Source organism: Sceloporus undulatus, chromosome 2, assembly GCF_019175285.1.
Source record: "Sceloporus undulatus isolate JIND9_A2432 ecotype Alabama chromosome 2, SceUnd_v1.1, whole genome shotgun sequence".
NCBI lineage: Eukaryota > Metazoa > Chordata > Lepidosauria > Squamata > Phrynosomatidae > Sceloporus > Sceloporus undulatus.
The window spans coordinates 186,196,941-186,221,033 of NC_056523.1; the positions used below are offsets into that span (position 1 = coordinate 186,196,941).

Below are 24,093 nucleotides of genomic sequence, written 5' to 3' on the forward strand. Positions count from 1 at the left end.
TACAGATCCCAGAATTCCCTAGCACTGAACCAGAGCATATAAAGCAGTCTCAAACTAATCGTTTTTCAAGTGCTGTTTTAATATGTTTATATGTGTATGTTGTAAGCCGCCTTGGGTCCCAACTTGGAAGAAAGGCGGGATAAAATAACTAAATATCTGCAGTGTGTTTTGGACCTCTGTGGAGATGGAGTCAGCCTATGGAGGAATTTCTAACAGTCTAACAAGAGTCTATCCTCGGAGACAGAAAAAATGGCGCCATGGCAGTTAAACCGGTATCAAAGCGCGTTAACTCTGTAGTGTGGCAGCCGCTTCAGCCCCAGGGATGACGTCACCCCTATCTGCGACCGAGCGTGGCCACGCCCACTGAGTTTGTGCCCTTCAGATTCCTCAGTCGTTTCTCCTCCTCTGATTGGCGGAACCCAAGGCAAGCCTTGTGAAGATTGGCTAACGCCCCGCGTAGCCCCGCCCTCCCCTCCCTTTAAACCGTTCCTTGACCGAACGGTTAATTCAGAGGCTGACGTAAGCGTCCCGCCTCTTACTCCTTTTCTTCAATTTTGATTAGCCAAGCCGCCTGTCACTCTCCCCGGCTTTTCAGGGCCCATTTCTAATCGACGCTCCTTTGAGCCCTGGACGCGATTGGTCACCTAGAGCCCGGCTTGGGCCACACGGAGCCTGGTTAGTGCGTCAAGCCACGCCCCCTTGGTCGTGATTGGTCGAGGCGCCTATCTCTTTTCCGCTCCGCCCCCTGGCAGTTCAGGTCAGGAAGTGAGGCTGGAGGAGTCCCTGGGATTCTCAGCGATGACGGAGCGGTGCGGACGGTGAGGAGGACTACCCCCCTCCCTTGGCTTCCTGGGTTTTAGGGGTTTTGCGGGAGGATCAGTGTGGCACAGGGGTTTGGGCGCTGGACTGGGACCCTGGAGACCCGGGTTCGAATCCCACCTCTGCCATGTGTAAACCCACTGGGTGACCTTGGGCCAGAAGTCACACTCTCTCAGCCTCAGAGGATCGCAATGGCAAACCCCCTCTGGACCAATCTGGCCAAGGAAACCCCATGGGAAGCTACTTGAAGGCACACAACAATAACAGCAGCAACAAAGCACCTCCTAGTCATGGGGCCTGCTCTGGACAACTCTTGCCAAGGAAACCCCATGATGAGGATCTCCATAAGTCAGAAAGGCTTGAAGGCACACAACCACTACTACTACTACTCCTGAGTGGTAGTCCTGTTGTTTACAGTGGTTGTAACTTTCCCTGGTGTTTTAAATTGTACTATTCATTTAAATTGTAAGCCACTCCTATTTTTTTGGTTGAAAAAAGTAGGGTGCAAATAAATATAATAATAATTGTTATCTTCTACGCCCAGCATGCAGAGATAGACTGCCGCTGTACAGGGAGGATTTGCTTGAGCATTGTGGCCTATAGCTGTTGTCGTATGCCTTCAAGTCGTTTCTGTCTTAGGGTTCTCTTTGCATGTTTCTTCAGAGAGGGCGTGCCATTGCCATCCAGTGTGACTTGTTCAAGGCTACCCAATGGGTTTACATGGCCAAGTAAGGATTTGAACTTTGGCCTGCAGAGAGAGTCATAGTCTTTATGCCATGTTGTTAATAAATCTACTCAGGGTTGACAGGCTGCTGTAATCTTATTACTGTTGCTAACTGCCTTTGAGTTGACCCACTTCACAGCTGCCCTTTGGAGGAGACATCTCCAAGACCCTCTTTCCTCTGCTTCTCTGCTCAGGTCCCACAGGTCTATTCCAGTGGCCTCCCTGATTGAATCTGTCCGTCTGGCATGTGCTCTTGCTCTTTTTCTGCTGTCGTTGTTAGCTGCCTCAAGTCAACCTCGACTCATGGCGACCCTCTGGATGAGCATCTCTAAGACCCCCCTGTCCTCCACTGCTCTGCTCGGGTCCTGCAAATTCAGGCCTGTGATCTCTCATTGAGTCTATCCATCTGGTGTGCAGTCTACTACTTTCTACCTTTCCTAGCATTGTCATCTTTTCTAGTGAGTCTTTCCTTCTCATGATGTGGCCAAAATATGACAGCCTCAGTTTCGTCATCTTGGCTTTCAGGGAGATTTCAAGGCTTGATCAGATCTAGGACCTTGGTTTGTCATCTTGGGCATCAGTCATATCCTCATTGCTCTTCTTCAGCACCACATCTCAAAATGAGTTTATTTTCTTTCCGTCAGCTTTCTTCAGTGTTTGGCTCTCACATTCATACATGGTGATGGGGAATATGATGGCTTGGTCAATCCTTGCTTTAGTGTTCAGAGTTATATCGTTGCACTTTAGGATCACTTCTAGTTCTTTCATGGCTGCCCTTCCCAGTCCTAGTCTTATTCTTATTTCTTGGCTGTTGTCTCCATTCTCTTCAGTGTTTGATCCAAGGTATGGCAATTCTTTAACTCAGTGGTCCCCAAACTACTCTTTAAGGGATTTTGGACTTCAATTTCCAGAATCCCAGACTATTGGCCAACATGGCTGAGGCTTCTGGGAGCTGAGGTTCAAAATCTCTTAAAGGGCATAGTTTGGGGATCACTGCTTTAACCGTTACAATTTCCTCATTGTCTAGGTGAATTTGTGTAGTAGATTCCCCGCAGTCATTATTTTTGTTTTCGTTATGTTCAGGAGTAAGCCTGCTTTTGCACTGTTTTCTTTCACTTTCCTTAGTCATTGTTCCAAGTCTATGATCTTTTCCACTAGTAGTATTGTGTCATCCGTGTATTTTAGATTGGTGATGTTCTTTTATACTATTATTGTTTTAGAAAGCTTGGTTCCCTCTTTGCCACATTCAAGGAGGTGTCTGACCAGATCTACCCCATGCCAAAGAGTTTCAGCACTTCATATGCTGGTGCGTACTGCTGGTTCATGTGTTCTACACCCCTATCTTGAGACCTGGGTCTAATCTGCACTACAAAAATAATGCAGTTTGACACTGCTTTAACTCTTATGGTTCAGTGCTTTGGAGTCCTGGGATTTCTAGTTTGTTTTAGCACCAGAGCTCTCTGCCAGGCTAAATATCACAAATCTACAGAATTTCATAGCACTGAGCCATGGCAGTTAAAGATGTGTCAAACTGCATTAACTGCAGTGCAGATTAGACCTGAGTCTAGATGCAGATCTCATAGCTGCAGCACCTGATTTGGGGAGTGTGTGTGTGGGGGGGGTCAGTTTCTTCTTCATTTCTTGTACTTTCTTCTTCTTCCCCTGTTTTTGTTTAGGTTCTACTTTTCTAAAGGACTCAATTTTTATGGGATTTTGGTTTGCCCTAATGCTTGTTCGATTCTTCCTTCTCCCCACTACCACCTTGCCATGAACAGGGACAGCTGTCTTTGTGTTCTCCCATTTTATGGGAGATTATTGTTGGAAACATGGAGAGCTGGTTTTGGCACCTCTCTGTTTAAAGACTTTTCAGAGACATTTATGTACTGACCACTTGCTATCTGAAGAAATCCTTCCTCTGGTAAGTCTTGATAAGACACTCCACGTCCTACTATTATAAAAGTGGAAGGTGTATAAAAGAGGAAGGTGCTCATTAGGCTGCATCTACATATGGAAGAGAAAGGCCTAGAAAAGCTTTTGGGCCTCTAATCTTTTACAGCATCTGGTATACTGTGCTGTTTTCGGTCAGTTCCTCTGAGATTTGGGGTGCTTGCTAGTATTAATCTGCAGTGTGGAGATGCACTTGCAATACTTTGTCAATTTCTGGGATAGGCCAGTCTCTGTCTTAAATTCAGGGATGCTATGTATATATGAGCGTGTGTGTTCTGTGCCTTTAAATCCTTTTCGATTTATGGCAACCCTGTCACAAGGTTTTCTTGGCAAGTTTCTTCAGAATGGGTTTGTCCTTGCCTTCCTCTGAGGCTGAGAGAGTGTGATTTGCCCAAGGGCACCCAGTAGATTTTCATGGCCAAGCGGGGATTAGAACTCTGATATCTAGAATCATAGTCCAGTGCTCAAAACACTACACCATGCTGGCTCTTGTGTTTGTGTGTGCATATGTAGGTCCAAGTTGGTGTACAAATACAAAGAGGCTGTATCAAAGTATGCGGGGCTTTCTTTATAATGCACGTGTCTCCTTATAGATACTTCCAGACGGAAGCCTGCCATAGTTACCTCTCAAAATGTGTTGCACATATATTTAATGGGAGGATTAAGAATGGCAAATATAGATGTCTCCCCTCCCCCCCATGAAATTTGGTATTGGATGCAAGGTGATTGCATAAAAATCGCATCTAGGAGTACCACTGTCTCTTAGGATGTTTGTATAAGTACAGTATTTGCATTAGACACAATTAGTGTTTGCTTTAGACACAGTACTGAAAAGTAGCTGGCATGACCATTCCCTGATATAGGACATGTATGGTTTCCAATTTCAGGCTGGATCGGTTGTACAAAACTTGAAAACACCCTCATAATCTTTTGTATGCTACAAATTTGCCTTTGGAGGCATCTGTTACAGGACTGCACAGAAAAAATATTGAGTTCTTTCCTCAGTTTATGTTTTGTTCCAGCACAAGAGGATTCAAACACTTGATTCTCAATGACTCATGTAGTGATAGATGGTATTGGGTTCCATACAATGGTCCAGCATAAAGTGGACTCTTCTTTTGCCACCCTACTTGGAGCTAGCTTAAATGATGGTGGTGGCCATGTCCATCCAGGCAAGCTAGTGGTGCTCCATTTCACCCAGTGGTTGCAGAATTTCTTGCTGAACCCATTAATCCAAACATTGTTGTTGCTGCTTGTTTTCAAGTTGTTCCCAAATTATGGTGACTCTTAAGGCAAACCTATCAAGTTTTGTTCATAAGGGGTTTGCCTTTCCTTTCTTTTGAGGCTGAGAGAGTGTGACTTGCCCAAGATCATCCCTAACTGAGCAGAGATTGGAATCCTGGTCTCCAGAGTCACAACATGCTCAAACCACTACACCAGACAGGCTCTCACTGTAATTGTTGCATAACTATTTTAATAGTCTATTTTGATTGTGGCTCTCTATTTTAAAATTTTAACTCTGACGATTCTTTTAGTGCCTGTTCATCTGTTTACTCCCCTTTGGTTTAAAAATAATAATCTAGGTATATTTTAAAAACAATCTAGGTATGCTGTTGTTGTGTGCCTTCATGTCATTTCTGACTTACACCAACCCTAAGGCAAACCTACCAGTTTGTTCAGAGGGGTTTCCCATTACCATCTCTGAGGCTGCGAGAGTGTGATTTGCCCAACATCACCCAGTGTCTTTCCATGGCTGAGCCAGGATTTGAACCCTGGTTTCCAGCGTCACCATCCAACGCTCAAACCATTAAGCCATGCTGGCTTTATCCTAGGTAGGGAAACCATTTTTTAAACCTTGCTTTGCCCATCCCTTGAGAAGGAGGACAGTCATATGAGCAACAGTGATAGTAGAACGGTTTATGCCTTAGGGCTGCATCTGCTTCAGGACACTGCTTCTAACAGTTTCAGAGTGGCTATGAATAAGAAGCCCTGAATGAGGAGTAAGTAACATTCTAGTCTCATGCTGGGTGAATGTTCTCTTCTTTGAACATTTGAGTTCAAGGGAGTGCAACAGGTAAGGCTATGTCACTACAGCTCCCTATGCCAGGACTTGCTTGCCTGGTGCCCAGTTTATATGACAAGACTGATTATGGATATAGTTGGGCAGACCTGACTATATATAGGCCAAAAGGGAACTCCTGAAGCGTCTAGACCAGCTGGTCTGTCGGTCTCAGAGTCTGAGATGGCCAAAAGGCAATGCTGGAGACTCATCTTTCAGCTTTGCAAATAAGCTGAAGGACAGTGTGGTGTAGTGGTTAAAAGTGTTGGACTGTGGAATTTGGGATATCCAAGTTCCAGCCCTCACTGGACCCCCAAAAATATCACCTTGGACCAATCATTCTCCTGTCAGCCTGGCCTACCTCACAGGATTGTAGTGAGGGTAATGTGGGGGGAGTTGGAGACCACTTGCATCCCACGTTTGAGCCCAGCAGAGAAAAAAACAAATACAGGGTTTGAGTCTCCTTTATCCAAAATGCTTGGGACCAGAAGTATTTGAGATTTCAGATATTTATGGATCTTTAGAATACCTGTATTTGCATATACATACATAAGGAAATATCTTGGAGGTGGGATTCATGTCTAAACAAGAAATTCATTTAACTTTCATATCCACCTTATACACGTAGCCTGAAGGTAATTTATTGATTTCATTAATTATTAATTTCATTAATTAATAATTTCATTAATAATTTGTGCATGAAACAAAGTTTGTGTACACTGAACCATCAGAAAGCAGAGGTGTCATTCTTTCAGCCATGCATGAAAAATGGATTTGGAATTCCAGGTAAGGGAGAAGCAACCTTATAACAGATATTAACAGCATAATGTTACATTTCCCCCCCGGCTACCATAAAGAACTGCAGTGGCATATTGATGCTCTGGAAAGGGCTGTCACATCCTTGCTGTCCAAGAATCTCTTTCTGCTTGATCACCTGCAGGCTTTTTTATTGCCTCAAGCTTATCGCTGTTTATAACCCTGCCATTAATTATATAAGTGTGAAACAAAAATACACAGAGAGTTTTATTTACTGTGAAGGGAACCTTGCTTTCTTTCCGTGTTGCAACAGAAATTACAAGGTTATTGATATATAGTCAGGTCTGCCCAACTATATCATCAGCAAACTAAATGAAATTGTTTACTTGTTATGCTTTCCCCTTACCCCCCTCACACACTTCTGATGTAAGTGTTTTTTTTAATGTAATTTATCTATTCATTTGTTGTGCTTATTATTAATAAGAACCAACATGGTGTAGTGGACTGAGTGTTGGGCTAGGACTCTGGGACACCAGGGTTCAAATCCCCACTCAGCTATGGAAACCCACTGGGTGACCTTGGGCAAGTCACACTCTCTCAGCCTCAGAGGAAGGCAATGGCAAACCCTCTCTGAACAAAAAGGTCCCATGATAAGTCCACCCACAGTTAGAAATAACTTGAAGGCACACAACAACCATAACAAAGGGAGGCTTTAAAATACATAATGCACCAAAGGAAGTGGTGTGTGTATTTGTGAGTGAGTCCTTGGTGGCATTACTAGTATCAACTAGGAAGTGCCATATACAGCTGGCTCTTAATGCAAATGCCTTTTTCAGAGCTTGGGTTTCAGAGTTAGTGCCATACATTTTGCTCCTTGAAGCAAATTTCCTCCTTTTGCTCCACCCAAAGTGTCTATTGCTCAGTTTATTTTTGGCTCCTGGAGCAGGAAATCCCCCAAGTGACCCAGCCTCTCCCGGGCAATAAACATGTAGTATTCATCATCATCGTTGTCATCATCATCATCATTTTATTTACTTATAGCCTTCTTTTCTACCAATATAGGGACTCAAGGTGGCAAACAGCAAAATTAAAAATGTACAATTTAAAAATGCTACAAAAGCATTAAAAAGTATAAAGTTTGAAAAGCAATGAAATCATTTAATCAATTAAAAAAGTTAAAAGGGTTATGCATTAAAATAGTAAAATGTATTTAAAAACTGTATACAGACCTTATTCTGACTTTCATGGTATTTAAAAACCCAATCTTCATCAGTTTAAAAAACCTGATGGTGCAGAAATGCTTTTACTTGCTGTCAAAAGAAGAGCAGGGATGGGGCCATTCTGGGCTCTTTAGGGAGGGAGTTAGAGGGTGTGTAGACCGGCACTTTGTGCCAGCCTGAACCCAAACTAGGGTTCAGCAAGGGCTGAGCATTTACACCCTTGAACCCCTTGTGCTGGCACCTGGGCACCATCTTGGCACGTGCCCAACCAGATGGCATGCACCATGATGATGGTGTTCGTGTACAGCGTCCAAACAGCGCTACACACAAGGGGCATTATAACGCTGCGCCACTGTGCTTATGGCACCCCTGTAGTGGCACAGATAGGAGTCGCGTTTGGGGGCTCCTTTTTGTACTGGATTGAGGGTGTGGCGTTCGGTTGCCGTGTCCCCAACACAGTGCTTTGAGGGGCAGCATAGAGCCACCCCTTAGGGCAGGGGTAGGCAACCTTTTTGAGCCGGGGCCCGGGTTGCTGTCCCTCAGATAACTGGGGGGGCCGAAGGCAAAAAATAAATAAATAAATATTTTTTTTTTAAAAAATTAATTAAATAAATAAACCAGGACAAATGTAGGAAAACTTTTTCAAATGGAGGACACTTTTTTTAAAAAATGGAGGACACGCAAATTTTTTTGCTGATTTTTAAAAAAATGTTAATATAAATGCATGTTTCGGAGGCTTCTATAGACAATTGCCCCCCTTGCCCACCGCTTGCCCCCCATTGCCTGCCTCCTCCTGATAGGCCAAAGGCCCCACGCCCTCATGCGAGAGGCCAAAGTCTCCGGCGGCAATGGGCGGCAGGACTGGGCTGGGGCCGGTCCCAAGGCCTTGCTGGGCCGCATTCGGGCCGCAGGTTGCCTACCCCTGCCTTAGGGGCTGTTTGTACAGCCCCTTAGAGAGCCTGGGATCAGCCACCAAGAAGCCTCTTTCCCTAGTTCCCATGAAATGAGTGTTGAGAGGGTGATGGGAAGGGCATCTCCAGAAGATTTCAGCACTTTATGATCTCAGATCATAAAAGGAGATATGGTCCTTGAAATAGCCTGGATCCAAGCCATATAGGGTTTTATACGTCAAAGCCAGAACTTTGTGAACATCCACCAGAACTGTATTAACTCTGGCATCTTAAGTCAGAGCGAATCTGAGCAATTTCATCTGCAAAATGTTGTTGAGAGGCTGTTGGTAAATTAAGTAATCAGCCAGTTTATTGCCTTGACTCTCCCTAAGGCTAGGGTCAACGGTGGGGGAAAGGGTTGATCCCAACTAACCCACTGTTTGCTAGTTTGATGTCTACTTTCTAGCTGGGTTAGTAGCTTTTCAGACACAACAACCTAACCCTGAAACAAAACCCTCATAAAAACAGAATTAAAGAAAATGAACTGTTCATACCAATGGAATGGTTTCTTTCCCATCCTCTTACTTAAATAAGAGTGCAAACAACTTTGATTCCTGTTTAGACTACTGTATATACTCATGTATAAGTCTAGAAATTTAGGTCAAAAATTAACCCCCAAAACCTGCATTGACTTATCCATGGGCCATTGTAGATACCTCATTTTTCAAAAGGGGAACCATCCCCTGATGAAAGGAAAGAGTATAATTTGTCCTTGGAAGCACTGACCTCCCTCTATTTGTCATCCATCCAGCCTTTAAAATGAGTACTGTACAAAGTTATGTCTGCTGGAATTTTGTAAGTTCTTTGGCATTGTTTTCCTGTGCTTCATCATTTAGATCCTTTGTTGCATGCTTCTAAGTTTTACTCTCGACTTATCCACGGGTCATATAAAAATCCATAATTTTGGCCCCCAAACCTGCCCTCAAATTATACATGAGGTCGACTTATAGTTGAGTATATACAGTAGTTAAAAGAGGAGCCTTCAAAGTCTACCTTCTTCCAACCTGGCACTTTCCTGATTTATTTAAATGCAGCTCCCATCATCCTCACTCTACATGATTTTATTATGGATGATGAGAGAGAAACTGAGGAATGGTGCTTTAAGGTTTAAGCTCTTGTTGCTGTGTGTGCACATTGTAAATACAGATGAGTGTGTATGTGATTAGTAACCAGGGCATTTCCTGCTGTCTCCTCCGAGGCATCCCTGCCTAGGCATGTGATTGAGATTACAGCTGAGAGAGCAGACATGTCTGACAGACTGACTCTTGCATTCTCTAAAGACTTTCCCAAAGAGCTGTGAGCTGACTGTGCCCTTTTCCCCGATTTATGTTTGCACCGTCTCCAAACTGAAGGATTAGCTTGTGTTTGCTGCTTATTTGTTCAGGCTGGAAGGTGGGCTTAGGTTGTTATGGTGCTTGAGAGCCGCTATGCTAAGTTCAGTCCCTAATTTGGCCCAGTGAGTAGGCAGCATATCACCTGCATCCTGCCGTTTCTTTTAAAACCTTGGACAGCTTTCCTTATGTTTGCCTCTTGCCTTTCCAGGTGTTGTTGGAGATGTAGAAATGGAGGCGGAAGAGCCTAGTGTACCTGCTGAGGGTGGGATGGATCTCCCTGAGCAGAAGGCTGAGATGGCTGCTGCAGAAACAGGTGAGTGGCTTGAAGCACCAGAGTCTATACTTGTCATCCACACCCTGTTAATCTATGGAGTTGTGTTCGCTGACAGTGGGCCCTTTTTGCTCTGCGGTTGCCATCTGGATCAAGCCAGCAAAGCCCGTAATGGGATCGCAGCTTGTTTTTATTATGCTACCACCAGTAAACATGACACTGTACCACATGAGACAACCAGGAAAAATGGGATTCCTGTTCCCGAGTATCTTTCAGTCTAGTGTTAGGTGGAGCAATAGGAGAGGCAAAAGCAATAAGATGTATTAGCATCAGAGCATGGGAAAGTTAATTTGGTCATGTTGACTGGGAATTCTGGGAATTGTAGCTGAAAAGCCACTTTTCTGAACTTTCCTATGGCTCTTAATGCTATTGCTTTTTTCTAATGTGGTAGTGTCCAGTGCAATAAAAATGCAATAAATAAATAAGTATTTAAGTGCAATAAGTTAAGTTAATTATTGCATTTTATATGAATTTAAAATGCAATAAAGAATCATTTGCCTTGTGCAATAAAAATGCAATAAATAATGAAGAGAAGGTGGGTTTTTGATGTGTAGCTTGGAAACAAAGCAAAAAAGGTCTGTGCCTTCTAGGAGTTAGCTCCAAGCACAAGTGGAAGGTAGGTCATCAGTGTTAAGATTGGGGGACTCTTTGAAAGTGCTTTGAGACTATCAGGGAGAGACTCCGTTAGGTATATTGGCAGCTGATTATGAGTGCTGCAAGCTTAGTAGTTGATTTGCTCTTTAAGGGCTGTGGAAGAATGAAGGAGAAGATTAGGTTGGTCTTCCAAATTGTTTGATGTGTCCTGTGACTTCTAAATGACCTTTTTATTCCCCCAGGGGCCGGTGAGCCCAATTCTGCCTTGGACAAGCAGAGAGAGCCTTCTGCTATCCCAAATAATGGTCCCTTGAGTGTGGCAGATGGCAAAGCAGATGTGCAGGAGGAACTGAGTGAAGCACGGGAAGAACTGAGTGACAAGGACCTATCTGATTCAGCCTCCACAGACAACACCTTGGAGGATTCCAGTGAATTTAGCCGGCCTATGGTGATGGGTGATGGACCACCAGGACAGGAAGCAGCGACCACTCAGCCTCGCCCAGTGACACACCGAGATGAGGATGTGATGGCTGACAGTTGGCGGGCGCACAGGAAACATGTCTTCGTTTTGAGCGAGGCTGGGAAACCCATTTATTCACGTTACGGCAATGAGGAAGCTCTCAGTTCCACCATGGGCGTGATGATGGCACTGGTGTCATTCATTCAGAGTGGCGATAACTCCATCCGCTCCATTTATTCTGGTATAGTAGATGGCTGGGGAGTGGGACGGTAGTTGAATTACTGACCCCATAAGTCAGGGCTGAGGGATATGTGCCTCACCAGATTTGACTGACTGCAGCTTTCATCAGTCCTGCTAACCAGCATATTCAGTTATGGGATGGTGGGAGTTGCAGTTCAGCAACAGCTGGAAAGCCACACATTCTCCATCCCTGCTTCATGCATTTGTTTGGAGTATCCCATGATTTAGCTACAGTTGGGAGATTAAATATTTTTTATTTTTATCCCTCCTTTCCCCCAAAAAGAGACCCAAGGTGGCTCACAACATAAAAACACATGAGAACATTTTTAAAAACATAAAATAGCCTAATGAAACAGTAAAAAGTTAAAAAAATTAAAACATACAAAGGTTAATAATAATCTAAACTACCCCCTTCCTCCAATAAAACCAAGCCTGCATGATTTTAAAAATAAAAATGTTTTTGCTTGCCGGCAAAAGGTCAGCAGGGAGGGGGCCACCCTAGCTTCCCATGGAAGGGAGTTCCAGAGGATGGGAGCAGCCACTGAGAAGGCCTCACCAGGCGAGCCTGAGATGGTGGTGGGACCAAGAGAAAGCCTTCTGAGGATCTTAGGGCTCTAGATGGTTCATATGGAGAGATATGATCTTTCAAAAAGTCTGGATCTAAGTCATGTAGGGCTTTATAAGTCATGACCAGCACTTTGAATTGTGTTCGGAAACAAACCAGTAGTCAGTGAAGCTGTTTCAATACAGGAGTTATATACTGTCTATAACTGGCTAAATCATAGGCTTGTAAATTTCTTTAGGGATCTCCAATTTTATCATAATTCCAAGACTGGAATCAGTGTCAGTAAGATTGGCTTAGTCTTAAACAGTTTCCCTGTAGTTTATGTTGGCTGGTTTCTGAGTGTAAACCTGGGCCTCTCTTTTCAGTTGGACTGATCCTCCATACTACATCTGGTCCCAGACTACTTCAGAAGCAATTAAATTTCCATTGTTAGTTCACACTGTAAGTCATACAACTGATGTGATTGTTGCTCGTTTGAAGATGTTTTGCTTTTAATTATGAGCTCCGGTCATGTGCCTATATGAAGTGTTGACTGAAAAATCCAGCTTCCTGAACATGTTAGGGGTGTTGTGTGAGAGAGGCAAAGAACAAGCTTCTAGCCTTTATGATTAAGACTTCTAGACCTGATGCCCTGGACATTCCAGTGACAGACCTCCATGCCTCACATTGCTTCTTCATCATGCCTTGTGACTCACGCATTGGGATGTTTTGCCTCTGCACAGCACATCTTCCAAACCTTCTAGACTAGATCTGAAGGCTTCTAGAACTGAAGTCAGTGAGCAGGAATGGAGGAGGCTTCTAGAACTGAAGTCAGTGAGCAGGAATGGAGGTAATGGGGTGGGAGGTGGACGGAGCTACCAACAAAAAGCTTTCAGATCTAGTCTAGAAGGTTCCAAAGATGTGCTGTGCAGATGCAGAACACCCCAGTTTGTGTGTTTGCAGATGACCACTGGAAGAAACTGAGTTATAGGTATGCAACCTGTTCTTCTTGACTTTGTAGAACAAATTCTGCAAAATAATAGAGATGAAGGAGCAGTGCTCATTTATTTACAGTCGGACCGCCTCAACCATGTACTTGACATGTGTGGATTGGAGCATCTGTGGATGGTTCTCCCCCCACCACCACCATTCTCCCAAATGGTGGTACATGCATGCAGCTGCACCACCACTACAACCAGCAGGACTTGAAGTCCTGTGGTTTTTGGCATCTACGGCAGGGTCCAGAATGGAACCCGCATGGATTTGAAGGGCCAACTGTATTTAGGTAAAGCATTGTTGTGGGCTGAGTTACAATCTTCTTTTGAGTTTATGCATGCAGAGTATGCACTGTTCTGATATTCTGTATCTGATTCATTATTTTTCTTGCTTTACTGTCTATACAGTAGATACAAAAATGACTATGAAATGCCCTATGTGCAACATTGTATGGTATTCTAATTTTACTCAGAGAAAAGCCTAAGAGGATTACCGCTTGAAGAACAACAGCCTGCTTTGACAGTGTACAGAAATAATAAGCACTTGTTTGATTCCAGTCTTAAGTTTGATAGACTGAGCTCAGTGGTTATTCTTTTGTTTGTCTCTGTAGACTTAACTGTACCATTATGCTGGGCAAGGAAGGGACAGCCTTTACTCCATATGGGAAAGGCTGGCACTCAAGAGTGAAGTGTGATTGTAGTTGTGAGATTTTGTTGTGCTGTTCCAAGTCTTATAAGACCGTAAGGTTTCTGTCAGGATCAAAATGTGCCATCTTTGTGCTGAAGTTAAGAGGTCTTCAGCAATGGAAATATTGAACTAAAAGGCAGAGTGACTGAATCAGAGTCACTCTGCCTTTTAGTTCAATATTTCCATTGCTGGAAGCCTGGAAAGCCAGTGGATTATAATGGTAGGGTGTTAGATCCAGGTTCAAATCTCCCCTGAGCCATGAAACTTACTAAATAAATTTGGACCATTCTCACTCTCTCATTAGCCTGACATACTGTAGTTCATAGGATAAAATGGAGAGGACAGGAGCCATGTGTGCTACCTTGAGCTCTCTGGAGGACTGGTGGGAAGTAACTCCTAATTAATAAACAATGGAAGAAGAGGGATCTGGACTATTTTCACCTGTTTTGTGGACCACACTCATTGTACAGAGACTGAGATGGAATGTGAACAGAGTATGTAAGTGGCTGTCTTGTATTGAATAGCCCCAATGCATCTACACCAGGAGTGGGGAAGAGCCATATTTGTGATTCCCCAGGATCCCACAACTCCCCCCCCCCAGCCCAATTTTTAAAATGGTATTGTCGCCAGTTGCCTCCAAGGGTGTTTAGGGCAATTTCCCCATGTTTTGGTCCATTTTAGGGTCAAGAGATGTCTTTCTTCTAATAGCAAGTGACCCAGAAACTGACCTTCAGTCACATGCTATTGAAAAAAAGAAGGCTTCTCACCCTAAAGTTTTCTGGGGATGGCAAAACAGCATGGGAAGTATAGAATTGCTTGTTTTCAGGGGTGGAATACAGTGGAGGGTGATGTACCCCCCCCCCCCCCGCGTCCCTGTGGCGCATTCAGCTCCCTGACCTCTGACAGTTGACCACCCCGATTTCCTTGACCAGCATGGGCAATGTGCTTTCTGAGATCTACCTGCTATCTGCACTGTAGAAATAATGCAGTTTGACACTACTTTAACATGGCTTCATCCTCCAGAATCCTGGGACTTGTTGTATTGTGAGTCACCAACCCTCTTTGGCAGAGAAGGTTAAAGACCTTGTAAAACTACAAATCCCAGGTTTCTGTTGGATAGAGCTACAGCACTTACAGTAGTGTGAAACTACATTATTTCTTTGGTGTAGATTCACCCTTAGAGATAGGTTGCCAGAATGATCACTGGAGGGGGATCCCGTACCTTTAATGATTGAACCGAAGAGGATATTTCAGCAGGTTGTACAGTGGACCCTTGTTATACGCTGGGGTTTGGTTCCAAGATCACCCGTGGATAACAAATACAACAACCTGCAGTAGAGTGTAAAAACCCAAAAGCTAATGGTGTATGACCACCTAACTATCAGCTGCATATTATATGGTGGCTACACTGCACTTGGTTTATACATTTTGTGATCTTTTGCAGACTGTTTTTAACATGCTTTACATAATTCTATGGCAGGTGTAAGAATCTTAGGGGCCTCCAGTTATTGTTAGACTGCAAGTCCGGCATTCCTCCTACTGACTAGGGCTGCTGACAGTCCAACAGTATCTGGAGGGCTGCATGGTTCTCATTCCTATTTTACAGTAGTTATGTTGAGGGTAGAAAAAAGTTTAAGAACTCACGCAAAGAGCTTCTACAGTAATACTAACTTATTACATAAACGTGTGTGCATACTTTCAGATTGCCTGTCAATTTATAGGGACCCCATGAATTTCATAGGGTTTTCTTAGGCAAGAAATACTCAGAAGTGGTTTTGCCAGTTCCTTCCTTTGAAATATAGCCTATAGCACCTGGCTTTCCTTGGTGGTCTCCCATCCAAGTACTAACCAGGGCTAGCCCTGTTTAGGTTCCAAGATCAAGTAGTATCTGGTACCTTTAGGGCATTTAGACCACAGTGTAATTATTGTTGTTGTGTGCCTCCAAGTCATTTTTGACGTGGTAACCCTAAGGCAACCCTATCATAGGGTTTTCTTGGCAAGTTTCTTCAGATGGGGTTTGCCATTACCATCCTCTGAGGCTGAGAGAGTGTGACCTGCCCAAGCTCACCCGGTGGGATCTTATGCTGAAGAAGGGAATTGAACCCTGATCTCCAGAGTTGTAGTCAAATGCTCAAACCACTACACCACGCTGGCTTTCCAGTGATGATAATTAATTGGATGCAAATTGTATTGTATGGTGTTACTGAGTATTTCCCATCACAGTTGATCTTGCTTGGACATCAACCCCACTGAACTCTTTGTGCCAAGACCCATTTGCCACACCTATAACTGGTCTTCTCCTCTCTATATTCCTTCACAGATGATCACAAGCTGGTTTTTGTGCAACAGGGCCCACTGGTGCTGGTGTCGGTATCACGCACCCTGCAGTCAGAGCAGCAGCTGCGCCAGGAGCTATTGTATGTCTACCATCAGATCATCAGCATGTTGACCCAGGCCAGCATCACCCGCATCTTTGAGCGAAAGAAGAACTATGATCTCCGGCGCCTTCTAACAGGTTCAGAGAAGATCCTTGACCGCCTACTGAACCTAGTGGAGTCTGACCCTTGTTTTCTGCTCAGCGCAGTGCGCTGTTTGCCCCTCCCAGCCTCCCTGCGTGATTCACTGGGTACATTACTCCAGAAGGCCATCACACCCAATCTGGTCTTCTCCATTCTGGTGGCCCAGAGTCAGTTGGTTACTGCAGTGCAAGAGAAGACGGTTATTGAAGATTGCCGGCTTGAACCCACAGACTTGCACCTCCTGCTCAACCTCATTGGGGCGACCTCAGCCTTCCAAACTGGGGAGATCTGGACACCGATTTGCTTGCCCCGCTTCAACCCAGATTGTTACTTTTATGCTTACATTTCCTATTTGGATGCAGACTGTACTGTCTGCCTCATCCTCCTCTCCACGGACAAGGAGTCTTTCTATTCTGTCTCAGACTGCAAGAAACGCATTGAGGAAGGCATGAGGACTCAGAACTACCTGCAGGCGCTCTCTAGTGGCCTGAGAAGTCCCTCCTATAGTGTGGGGCTGGTGGGGGTGCCAGACCTCCGGCACTTTATGTACAAGCCTTTGGATATACCTGATAATTACCGACAGCTCCCACAGTTTACTAGGTAATTAAAGGGAGCTCTCCATTCAGCAAGTGGAGGGGGGTTTGTTGATGGTGGGTATACAATGGGATGGCTTCATCAATGCTTGGATACTGACCTCATTGGATTCCCTGGATGATTGTGAGAGTCTTAATGTAGCATGTTGGCTTCTTGCTGTTTGAGCTAATATCCATGTACATTTTTTCATTTTTTAAGAAATAATGGACTAGTTTTAATTTCTCCCTGTTACGAAAAATTGCATGTGCTCATGGAAGGGATGGTGACATTCTGAAAATCTAGTTTGAAGTCAGAGGAAATTACTAGAACAGTTGATTTTGAAGGGTTTTTTTTTTAATAGGTGGTGTTCTGGCATCAGGGGACAGAGCAGTTGTTCTCTGTTGTCTCCCATAATAATAATAATAATAATTTGTTTTATTTATATACCGCTATTCCAAAGATCATAGCGGTGAACAGCAAGTAAGCTAATTAGCAAGTAAGCTAATTTGCCCCCAACAGTCTGGGTACTCATTTTAGCGACCTCGGAAGGATGCAAGCCTGAGTCGAGCTTGGGCCCTTTTGCTGGTCTTGACCTCGCAACCTTGTGGTTTTGAGTGAATGGCTGCAGTACAGGCATTTAACCACTGCGCCACCAGGGCGCCACCATGCCTTTCCCTCCTTCCTTTCAGATGCCACTACTGTTCTTATCTTGTTTAGCTTGTCCTGCCTTGTATTGTTCTTGCCAAGAAAATGAATTTGAATTATTATAATTCCAAAGTCAGTAATAGACTATATTATGCATATTGTGCAAATGTATGCAAAATCATCAAATTATTAATAGTTTGCTGGACTTTAATTTGGATGTAGAATTTCACATTGGAAATCAATCAGATTTTAAAAAAAATATTGAATGATCCTGCATACAAACCCTATTCATTCTAACTAGTTTAATGTGTGGAAGAGTGAAGTCTTTCTATCTATCATCTCTGAACTCTCTCTCCTCTTCTAGACTCTGGAAAATCAAAATTCAGGAGTGTCTTCATGCATAGAGGAGACTCTCTGTGCAAACTATCAATCTCCACATGAGGAGAATGACATTAGAGGCAGCATGACTCAAGCATTCCCTCCTGAACAAGTTAGAATCTGTGAATAGGGCTATACAGGTTGAGTCTCCCTTCTCCAAAATGCTTGGGACCAGATGTGTTTTGTATTTTGGATTCTTTCAGGTTTTGGAATACTTGCATATACTGTACATAATGAGAGATCTTGCAGATGGGACCCAAATCTAATCATGAAATTAATTTGATGTATACCTTGTATACATAGCCTGAAAGTAATGTTATAGATAATGTCTTTAATAATTTTGTACATGATGTTTGTGTACCCTTAACCATCAGAAAGCAAAGGTTTTAGTGTCTCCGCTACCCATGCTGACAATTTTAGAGTAATTTGAGATTTCAGAAATCCATATGTCAGAGGCTCAATCTTAGTTTTGTGGGGAGTTGGACTTGGGAAATTAACATCGTGTTGCTTTTTGCATACAGAAATATATCTCATCCTCTCCCGAACCCCACCACTCATATCTTTTGCGTTAAGGTACACTCCTTAACCTCTGATTCAGACATACATAGATTTGGGTATAAACTTGTTTGTAAAATGTGTATCCTAGTGTAGCTTTGTGACAAACCTATATGTGTCACTAAGTGATGGGTAGTATGGTGATATGTTGCAGCAGCCAATGGTGGAGAGATAAAGCAGAACAGCAGAGATAATCTCTCATACATATATAAACAACTTCATATTCTTAGAAGATTCATTCCATGACCTGTGACTGCAGCAGTCCTGTTTATGTGTGTGTCGTTCCCCCCTCCATCTTTTTACATTTGCTGAACTGAGGCACCTAGACTTGGCTCTTGAGAGAAGGCTCTATACATATGGCATGCCCCCTTTCCCTTCCTCTCTCCTCATGATGACTCCTAGCCAGAGGCTGTGTGGAGAGCTAAGCTGGCCTTATTCAATTACAGCTTTAAATAGTTCAAGTCATGTGTGTCTCTTCCCTCTGCCTTCGTTTATCAACAAGGATCTCTGTGTGGAAGCAGGAGCTCTTCATGGGACTAGAGGAAGGAACTTGAGGGAGGGCATCATGAGATCTCATCTAGTTGCCAGACTCTTGTGGTCTGGGCATGATCATCAAAAAGGGAAACTAGGTTGTGGGATTACACCTTGAAAAGCTAAAGGAACTCTAATGGGTGAGAAGACCGTGTTCTGTCTTGGTGTGTCTGTGTGTGGAGCAGGGAAGTGGCATTAGAAACAGCCTTGTTTCCATTTCAAAGAGTCTGAGCCACTTCGTTTTGGTTGATACTTGTCTTTCTGATCTTCCCCTCCAAAACGGAGAGGGATTCATGGCTCTCCATATAATGTTGGACTGCAACTCTCATCAGTACTAACCAGTATAGCCATTCATGAGGGATGTTGGGAATTGCAGAACCTTGAGTTTCACATCTCTGCCCTAAGACAGCCTAAGTTTTGAAAAGCCTACTTGTTGGATATTAGTGGGTGCATAAGTGAGACCTGTGCATATGCTGGATTGTGAGGCAGCCTGTGACAGGGGCTGCTAAGTGGATTTGAGTCATGTGAAAAAGCCCAAGACCTATATGTTTTGTGTTTCTAAGATGTTTTAGAGGTATGCCCTGGAGTTAATATTTCCTCCTTTCCCAAGCTCTCAGCAGAGTAACTTTGGAACAGTGGTTGATGTGAACAAATCTTGACAGTGTTTTTAATATTATGTGTGACTTCTGCAGTCTGGTCTATAAACTAAAGCTGTATGGGTGAGCTCTGTGCTTTCTGATTTCCTTGTGTGTCATTGTTTACTTGCTACAGCCCAGAACTAGAGGGGCCTTATTGCAGTGAAAATGAACGACACCGGCTCTTCGACCTCTATCACTACCTGTACAGTCGTATCCACAGTACCTCACGTCCTCTGCGTCTCATCTACCATGTGGCTGAAAAAGAGACTCTCTTGGCTTGGGTGAGGCCTGGCACTGTGGCTTCTTCAAACAAGCCACTTGCTTCCCCCTTCCCTCCTCGGCAGTATTACATGTTGCAAAGAATATAGTCCTTGGTATCTGCTGGGGTTTGGTTCCAGGACCCCCCTTGGATGCCAAAATCCATGGGTATTCAAGTCCCATTATATTCAGTGGCATAGTAGAATGGTGTCCCTTATATAAAATGGCAAAATCAAAGTTTGCTTTTTGGAATTTATATTTTTAAAAATATTTTCAAGCCATGGATGGTTAGATCCATGAATGGGTGAAGCCATGGATGAAAAACCTGTTCATACGGAAGGCTGCCTGTATTAATGGAATCTAACAGCAAGGGGAGAGAAAGATAGGGAGAGGGAGAAACTGAAATTGAAACTGAGGGTTTATGGTCGCCCCTCTGTTTTCACGGACTTGAAGTCTTGATTATTCAAGGAGGGGCAAGCCACATTGGCTAAAATGGGGCACGTGCCTGTGTTGCGTGGTCATTCAAGCCAATGGGGAGTGAATATATGCAAGTTTCCGTTTTCGTGGGAGGTTCAGACCAAAACCCCTGCAGAAACGGAGGAGCGATTGTAGTCATCACAAAGGAAATCCTACATATAGGTTCATTCATACCAGCAATTCAGTTACAAGTGTTTGAAGACTGTACTTGCAAGGCAATGTATATACAGTGGGCCCTCCACATTCATTGTGGTTAGGGACATGGGAGCCCTGTGAAAGTGGAAGAAACACAAATTTAAAAAAAACATCTTGTTTGACTTCCTAGTCAGTCCATAATTAGTATCTTATTGTATTGGTCAGAGATAGGAAAGATATCACACTCCCTATATTGTTGGACTGCAGTACCCATGATGTCTCTATGCTGTCAGGGTCTGATGGGGAGTGCAGTCCAACAACATTTGGAGTGGCTATGTGTCCCCTACCCTAGGTATATTTTGTTTGATGAAACTCAGTGGTCTGTAGAGAGCCCACTACTGACGGCATACTGAATGCGCTCTTTCTTTCTGTCCATCTAGGTCACCAGTAAATTTGAATTATATACTTGCTTCAGCCCCTTGGTGACCAAAGCTGGTGCCATCAATGTCTTGACTAAACTACTACGCTGGATAAAGAAGGAAGAAGACCGTCTCTTTATCCGTTACCCACCCAAGTACTCCACCACACCCAATCCGGGGAAAGGAGGCAAAGGGGCCCGAACTGATGGTGCTGAGAATGGCTTCTTTGGAGGTCTCTAGGTCTTCTTTCGTCTTGAGCGCCATCATGAACTGTATCCTGTCTGCACCTCCTGACAGGGATTTCTCTGTGAGGAGGAAGAGCTGATTTTGCACTCCACAAGCTGAGCAGGCTCTGTGTGGGTGTGAGAAGAACTACAGTTTATTCAGGCCAAGCCTGTTCCTTTGGAGATGAAATCCCCAAAGCTTTGGGACTGCTATTTTAATTTTTTTACTTCACCTATGGACTTTGGTGCCATGCTTTACGAGGAGGCCTCAAGCCTAATTGTGGGTCCTGTGGATGAGTGAAACGGGATGTGGCTCTTAGATCTGTGGAAGTAGCCTATAAGTGGAAGATTTGGGAGTTCACGTGAATTCTAGTTAAATATATGGTTTAGTCTGACATCTGTTCTAGACAGGGTTGCCAGCATGAAAACTGGAAAGGGCACCTGTACCTTTAAAACTTGCATAGAAGAGGGGATTTCGACCGGCCTTGCTTGTTACCAGGTTGCATGTCAAGCAATGCCTGTTGAAAGTTTCCCTTTACACAACCATGAAATGTATTGGAGCCCTCTCCAGTTTTTCAGTCCAGCAAATCCTGGAGCTCAACAGTTAATATTCTCTGTTGGTACGTGCTCATACCCCTGGGAGCCACATTGCTTTTTACTGTTTCCTTTTCCTCATCAGTTCATGCCCATGGAAAAGATTCAGGAGCGAGGACACACCCCTCTGGCTGTGCATCTCTAGTAGTATGTTTACAATGGAAGGAAAAGAGTAACAAATAGAAGAGCTCTCGTGAGATACAAAGATAATGTTGATACTGCCTGAAAATACTTGCCTTTTGATAAACTCCTTGTTTATCTGTATCTGTTTTTCTTCATGAATAGTTGTCCAAAGCCAATCTAGTAGGTACTACAGGTTTATCAGAAGCAGGTACTTCCATACAGTGTCTAGTCTAAACCTGGGGCAGGGAAAACTATGGGCTATATGTGGTGTCTGCACCCTACTTTTATAGTCTCAGAAGTCCCACCAGTCACTTAAAAAAAAAAAGTCAGTATGATTTTCACCTCAACATTGCATCAAAAGCATGCAAAAAGCCCTCCCCAGAACCTGTACTCCCTCAAATATTTCAGTTTCCCCGTTTTTCCTCCAAAATGGCAACAGGAAGTGATGACATTGCTTCCAGTCACTATTTTGGTGAAGAGATGGAGGGAATTGTTGTGTTTTAGAATGCTAGGGGGGGTGTCCTGCCTGGGGGGGGGGGGGTAAGGATAGAAAAAAAACCCCCCCCCCCCACAGGTGCCACCAGCCTAGAGAGATGAATGTTTACTATAAAGGTAGTTGACTTGGGTCACTTTAATGTCATCTTGAGAGAAGAAGAGGTCCAGGTCCAAAGAATCCTATATCCTGGCACTAACAGTATTTTTTAATTAAAATTCTTGATCTCCTTCCTCTGACGGACTTTGCTCCCTTTAGAATTGGGGAAGCTGCTTCAGCCCTTTCTCTGACACCATGAGAAACAACATGTATGTACGAAGGGTATTTTGCAATCCTTCTGGAATTTTGTTGCGATTTCTAAATATGATGGCTCAGTTTGTACTGTGTAATAATCATGATGACGTTTTGATGTCGTTTTTAATGTCTTAAGTTGGAACCTAACTGGCTTTGAAAGCTGTCCTCCATAACTTTCCTCCTGTCTTCCTTTCCCCACTCATGACTTTATTCCTCTCCTTCCTGTTTTAAAATATTTGTCTTTTGCTGTGTGACTTGACACACTGCTCCTGGGAACACTTCTGTCACTTTGCCTGTACTGAGGTGCCACCCTTCTTTTTCCACCCACTCTGTATCCCTGTTTCTGTATGGTTTTTGTAGAACTGGAGCTAGGGAACGACAAACAGACCCAGGGTGAATTTCCTGTAGGGCTTGGTACTGACAAATAACTCTACTCCTATTCCTCCTGTCAACTCCAGATTTTCTCTGGGTGTACCAACAGCTAGAACAGCTGTTTTTCTCAGAAGGAGACTTGAAAACCTAATTTGCAAATATGTGCCCTGTATAAACTTGCTGCTGCACCACTGGGTCTGTTCTGTGTCCCTGCCCTTCTTGTTTGGCTAAAAATATGTCAAATTTTTGCCCAGTGGGTAGCAAGAGGAAGCACCTGTTCTCTTCCTCCTGTGGGTAAACCTACCAACTTGTGATTTCTTATCATGGGATGGGTGATTTGTGTGTGTGTGTGTTGCTGTTGTGGGGGAAGGCTGGATTTAACCTGAGAAGCTTGCATAAGGGTGCTGATGACTGTTGCCAGTTATGATGTCAGCAGAGCACTGAACTGGATTCTGCCCTCATTGCTTGTGCTGCAGTGACTGAAGCAATTGTGCAATTTGCAGGGTATCTTTGTTGCTGTTGGGTCCTTCCTGGTGTGTGCTTGCTTGCTCAGCTTGCTTCTGGCTGGCATTTTTCCTCCTGCCCTGAAAAAAAAAAGAACAGCAGTTATTCTATGCATCATGTGGCTGACTGACAATGAGGGTAGATATATCTGGCTGAATTGATATGCTGAGAACTGGAAGCATCTTATTAAATACAAACACAACCCATTTTAAAATCAGTTCTATCTTGGAATGTGTCTCGTCTTTTTTTCCGTTTGCCAGTATGTTTAGCCAAAGATCTTCTGTTTAACAGAACCAACTGTATTTCATTTGTTTGTTTCCAGGAATCCTTAGTGGCAGTCCTGCAGAAAAGGAGGGCTGTTGCCTTGATTAGTTTGCATATAAGGGGCAATTTTTTAAAGAATAGTTCTAAAAACACATGCTTTATCAGGTAGCACCATAAAATTGACATTCAACCTTTTGAACCAGACTTTTCTGCTTGCAACTTCAGTTTTATGAGTTCTTGTTTGCTGCTATTGTTGTGTGCTTTTATGTTGCTTCTGACATATGGTGACCAAAGGAAGAAACTATCACTGGGTTTTCTGAGAAAGATTTGTTCAGAAGTGCCTTTGCCTCCCTCCATGGCTGAGAGAGTGTGACTTACACAAGGTCACCCAATGGGTTTCCGTGGCTGAGCGAGGACTCAAACTCTGGTGTTCCTG

At 43.7% G+C, this 24,093-nt stretch overlaps 1 protein-coding gene across 1 annotated transcript; it reads left to right on the forward strand.

Annotated features, from left to right (window-relative positions):
• Positions 1 to 751: 751 nt before the first annotated feature.
• MON1B (MON1 homolog B, secretory trafficking associated) lies at positions 752 to 23,620 on the forward strand. The gene is made up of 6 exons (XM_042451668.1): positions 752 to 818; positions 10,018 to 10,122; positions 10,977 to 11,435; positions 15,982 to 16,780; positions 19,634 to 19,781; positions 20,811 to 23,620. Exons 2-6 carry the CDS (start codon positions 10,038 to 10,040, stop codon positions 21,027 to 21,029), a joined length of 1,710 nt encoding a protein of 569 aa, XP_042307602.1. The 5' UTR covers positions 752 to 818; positions 10,018 to 10,037; the 3' UTR covers positions 21,030 to 23,620.
• Positions 23,621 to 24,093: the final 473 nt, after the last annotated feature.

Bases quoted from the DNA above. Each gene is read 5' to 3' on its own strand.
- MON1B (XM_042451668.1), top strand. From the start codon at position 10,038: ATGGAGGCGGAAGAGCCTAGTGTACCTGCTGAGGGTGGGATGGATCTC. The intron at 11,436-15,981 runs GTATAGTAGATG...ATTCCTTCACAG, and splicing joins CATCCGCTCCATTTATTCTG to ATGATCACAAGCTGGTTTTT. The intron at 16,781-19,633 runs GTAATTAAAGGG...TACTTGCTACAG, and splicing joins CAGCTCCCACAGTTTACTAG to CCCAGAACTAGAGGGGCCTT.